Source organism: Apis florea, unplaced genomic scaffold (assembly GCF_048593485.1).
Source record: "Apis florea isolate Af1SG1 unplaced genomic scaffold, ASM4859348v1 contig_3772_pilon, whole genome shotgun sequence".
NCBI lineage: Eukaryota > Metazoa > Arthropoda > Insecta > Hymenoptera > Apidae > Apis > Apis florea.
Window position 1 is genome coordinate 3,857,627 of NW_028256845.1, and position 5,369 is coordinate 3,862,995.

General features: G+C 24.1%; 2 protein-coding genes across 2 annotated transcripts; both read right to left on the bottom strand.

The window, feature by feature from the left end:
* Positions 1–702: 702 nt before the first annotated feature.
* LOC100868400 (uncharacterized) lies at positions 703–4,598 on the bottom strand. The gene is made up of 4 exons (XM_003691270.4): positions 2,552–4,598; positions 2,180–2,355; positions 1,719–2,096; positions 703–1,625 (listed from the first exon to the last, which is right to left on the bottom strand). The coding sequence occupies exons 1-4, from the start codon at positions 2,931–2,933 to the stop codon at positions 1,095–1,097; spliced, it is 1,467 nt and encodes a 488-aa protein (XP_003691318.3). The 5' UTR covers positions 2,934–4,598; the 3' UTR covers positions 703–1,094.
* LOC147656433 (centrosomal protein of 78 kDa-like) lies at positions 3,094–4,354 on the bottom strand. Its single transcript, XM_086915195.1, has 2 exons — positions 4,110–4,354; positions 3,094–3,814 (listed from the first exon to the last, which is right to left on the bottom strand). Exons 1-2 carry the CDS (start codon positions 4,188–4,190, stop codon positions 3,584–3,586), a joined length of 312 nt encoding a protein of 103 aa, XP_086771321.1. The 5' UTR covers positions 4,191–4,354; the 3' UTR covers positions 3,094–3,583.
* Positions 4,599–5,369: the final 771 nt, after the last annotated feature.

A 5,369-nucleotide genomic window follows, 5' to 3' on the forward strand; every position in this document is an offset into this window, starting at 1 on the left:
AGAGGGGATATATTCGAGAGTTTAGCAACAGATCGAGGCACATCGAAACACATCGGGCATGGAACGAGTGTAAACATCAATTCCTTGAAAAAGTATATATAACAAACATTTTTAACTTTAAGTAAAATAAAATAAATATATAATATATAAATTGAATGCATAAATAGACACGTTTAGAAAAAATATATATATAAGTTAAAAAATTTAATTTTAAAAATAAAATTAGACGTCATAAATCAAAAATAGTTTATAATTTTTTACACAATACGAACAATGATACAATGATTCTAATATAAATTCTAAATATTTCAATAGAAAGGAAAAGAAAGGAAAAAATAGTATTACATACCTGTCCCAGATGTATACCGGCAAATTTAACACTCAAATAATTGATCAACAAAGAAGTAAAAAAACTTCAAAAAAATTGTTTAATAATAATGTCTTGTGAATAAATAACCAAAATCTGTGTATTAATTAACCAAAATTTAATAATTGTAACACAAATATCGTTTATATTTGATACGAACTGACGCGTACTATTACGATTGAGTTTCGATACCAGACTGACGCCATATGCCATAGATTCATATTAGTAGTTTTCTGATTGGCTAAGATGACATAATCTTTTTTCCATCCAGGCGCGCGAAAAATTTAAATATTTAAAACTTCTGGAAAACACACAAGGATTAAATAGAAAAAATATTCAATTTTTTAATTTATTTTTATATAAAATATAAATATACATGCATATAATAGAATATAAATATACATGATTAATTATTTTGCACTTCATCTATTTAATATGATCATATGAAAAATTGTAAATTATTTTTTAAGAAATTATATTATTTCTTTATAAATATTATCGAAAATTTTTATATATTTCTAATGTTATACTTTTTTATTATTAAAATAAAAAATAAAAAAAATATAAATTCTTTCTATCATTTATTCTTATAAGTATATTTATAAGTTTTTAAAGGTTTTAAAATTGAAATATTTTTTTTATTAAAATATACATCAGTATAAAATTTGTATCTTATTTACATTATACATCTAGAAAAATTATTAAGTAAATTTGCACTATTATATTTTCATATATTTTGGGAAATAAAATAAGGTTTCCGCTGTGAGCAATTCAAAACACAGTTTTCCATTTGTTCTACCAATGGTGAAGACCACAATGGTTCTACAGTTTCTAAATCAATTTCCTCGTTTATATTTTGCTTTAACATTGAAAATGATTCCAATTTTTCGAAAATATATTTAAAACCCGTCAATAATTGACTTTCATTACATGCCTTAGAGGAAATACAATTTAGCATAAAAACTTTATTTTTTAGATCATTTAAGCGAAACGATATTCTTTGCAATTCATTCTCTATTTTTGATCTTTGTTCTACTTCTGAATTTAATAACTCTTTATTACTTGAAAGTTCCTCTTTTAATTTAGAATTAGATTCAATTAAATTTAATAATTGTAATTCCAAATCATTAATTTTCTTTCTTCTATAATAATCTTCTTTTGTAATTCCTTTCGCTTGTTTTTCTCGAATAAATCTTCTCTCAAACCTTTGAGTCTTTTTCCAATGATGTTTTTGTAATGAAGATTTCCTAGGGCGTTCCTAAAAAAATTAGTGCATTTTTAAAATAATAGATACATATAAATTTTTTTACTTCATTTAAATTATAGAGAAGTGAAATAATAAAAAACTTACTGCTCGATTTTGTGAATATTTTCTCTGTTTTTTTGCAAATTTAATAATTTCATTCTTTATATTTTTTCTCCAATCTAAACAGAATTTTTTATTCAATATAGTTTTTTCAGTTATTTCTTGTCTCTTTTTCAATATGCTCAACATCATTTGAAGAGTATTAATAGGTATATGATTTTTGGTTAGATCTAGCCTCATAATTCTATTATTTGATTGTAATAATCGAATTAGCATTTCTGCTCCCAATTTACTGATTCCACAGCGTTTCAAACTCAATGATTTCAACCAGACATCATTTTTTAATGCATAAATTAACTGTTTCAAACCAGTGTCTTCAATTTTTGGATTCTGATTTAGAATCAATGTGTGCAATCCTTGTAGCTGAAAAAAAATCAACAATTTAATATAAATCTTTTATTTTTAACAATAAAATTTACATAATGATCAATAAAATTAATCCTTACCTTTTCATTATTATCTTCAGAAGATTGTTCCCAAATATTTTGTATTAGATCAGCTTTTCTTCTTTTTAAGAACAATGATAGACTCATAGCACTTCTACCTGACAGCTTACAAGATGATAAATTTAAGATAGAAAGTTTTGGATTGTTTCTCAAGCAGTTCAATAACAGGTCACAGCCTGGAGCAGAAAAGAGGAAAAAGAAAAGAAAGACAATAATTAAAAATATTACATAAGGGATGAACAAATAATGCAAAAGAGATTCGAAAAAAAAGAATGTAAATTTTGTTTGAAAATATTATTATTGGGATAATACTAAATTAAATAATAAAATAAAATAATAAAATAAAAATAAACATTAGAAAATAATACTAACCGGTGTCTCCTATGCGACATTTCTTCAGAGATAAACTTATCAGCTTTTCATTGGTCTTCAAACCGGAACACAGGATATTCAGGTACTTCAGCGTCAGAGGAATTCCATCAATAGAGATAGAGGTTATGGCTGGTGAATCTCTCACGCAAACGGCGATGGAATCGATGAGACAGCGCAACAGGAAATTCGTGTAGATGATTGGCCTTACTTGATTCTTTCCCTTGCATCGCCTGGACGTGACATCAAATGCCGGTCTAGGGTTTTTACATTCTTTCTGCTTTTCTTTTTTAATTTTCTCTGTCAAGTGTGACAGTCTATTATTTGGGACATTCTGGCCTTTCCTTTCGTTATTCCATCCTCCTGTCTCTTCCCCCTCATTCATGCAGTCCTTTCCGCTCGATATATACCTCCAAATCGCTCCTCATCATTTCAATCTCCCTCTCTCCCTTTTGCTCTCTCCCTTTCCATTTTCTTCCAAGAGATGCGACCTGCAAGCTTAAACTTTCTGGGAGTAGTATCCGCGAGGAAAATAAAAATGATGCTAATTGAGCATTAATTCATTTTTAGTATATTTTTTTTTTTTTAAATTCAAGGAAAAAGGTTCATGCGGATTCTATATTTTCGATAGAAATCTGTAATCATATCATATTCAGATAATTTCTTGTGTTTAATATTTTAATTATATAGAAATTGAATAATAAATTTCAAGAAATTGAGAAAAAAACAACAAGAATTTAAAATTGAAAAATAATTAAGAATAGCTGCACAAAAGAGTGATGTTGAGGATTAAAGCAAAACTTGGGAAGTTTAAGCTTGGGAATGCAAAATCAAATAGTTTTTTTAACAAGTACTTTAAAGTTTAAAAAATATTTGGATTTCTAAGACAATTTTTAATTTCTTATATGATAATTTCTTAATAATTTTTCTGTCTTTATATAATGTTAGTTACAAATATCACTATAAAAATCTGTCAATAAATCTGTTTATAAAAATTCGATTGAATTTTCAGATATTTTTTTATAGTTACATTAATTACCATAATTTTTCAAGTTTCTCTTCCGTATTCACTTTCTCACGTACTCGTTTGCATTGGCTGCGACTGTAGATATCAATTTTCATCAGATTTCGATTCTGAGCTATACTTTTAAGTATTGGTGACCAATCTTTCAAAGCCACGCGATCGACACAAAATCGCAAACAACCCTCTGGTAAATACATTTGTATGGCGGATAATGGTTTAATATTCTTTTCTTGACATAGAACCTTTTTAAGAAATATTATCTGTATTTTATCAAAAATAATTTTGTTTTATAAAAACATCAATTTATTATCTTTGGACAACCAAATTATTAGTCTTCTGTGAAAAAAGTTTATTTAAAGTGATAAATGATTCTTAATAATTTAATTTTTCATTATTTTTTTTTTCTATTTCTGTATAATTTTATTCCTTATACTTAATTATTTAGTTACATGTATTATGTTATTGATATTATAATTAATATCATTTTGGAATATAGTAATTAGAATTGCAAATAATTACTTAAGCTTATTAACGAACCTTGTATAACCAACCAAAATGCCCGCGATTGGTTTTTTGCATCTCAGTCTTATCTTGCATAATATTAAAAGCTTGACACATAATTGTTATTATTTCCTCTATTTATCATTATACAAATTTAATAAATGATATACTTGAGCACGTTCTTATAAAAAATTAATATTAAAAATATCTGTCATTAAAAGTTCATAAAAAGGAAAAACTATTTTAAAATATATTGAACATTTGAACTATTAGTTTTCTTTGTTGGCAACTTCATATCATTAAATTGAAAAAAGTTTACTTACATACTTATTCCTGGAGAATTAAAAACATTTTGAAAAATGAAATAAAAGAATACTTAGTTATATATGTTATATTATTAGTTATATATGTATAATTGAAACACAGAATAAACTTACTATCTTACGATTTTTTTTCTTTTTTTTTTTTTTTTCTGAAATTAAGAACTGATTTTTTTTTTTTTTTTTAATACTATTTTAACATTTTATTTCAGAAAACATATAATTTTATTGGATCAGTTCTATATCAGTTTTATCGTTTGATCATCAAGATGTATTCATTTATTTTTAATTTATTGTTACATTATATATTTTTATTATAATGACCGCGTTAACTGCATCTGACATTAATATGTGTTTCTTAGAATTTAATTATTATATAGATATCCTGTGAAGTTAAAATTAATAATATATTTTCTACAAATACTAATTATAATGAATTTTATCAATACTCTACCTTTAATAATAATATACTATAATGATAATATTTAATATTTAATGATATTTTCATATATAAATAATAATAATAATATTAATATTTTTATAAAATTTTATAATAAGATTTAATAACATATAATAATATTTAATGATAGATGAATCGGACTTACGTTTAAAAATAGAAGAGCAATCATAAATGATTGTATAATCAATTCATTGTCATTTATACATATATTTAAATATTTATATATTAATCATTTTTAATTTTTATGACACGTTCTTTATTATCATTATTAATACTACTAATCTCAGGTATTATTTCCTATTCATCTTTTTTTTTTCAACTATGAAGATTAAAATTTGACTTATATTTCCTTTCACGTTGGAATAAATAATATCCTTTTAAAATTTTAAATATCATTCTTTCTGCAAATTGGTCCTAATTCTTCGAATATTTATCATATATAGGGGCCATCTTTAAATTTGTGTTTATTTAAAAAAATATATATTTAAATATATATTTGGATTTTATTTATTTTTT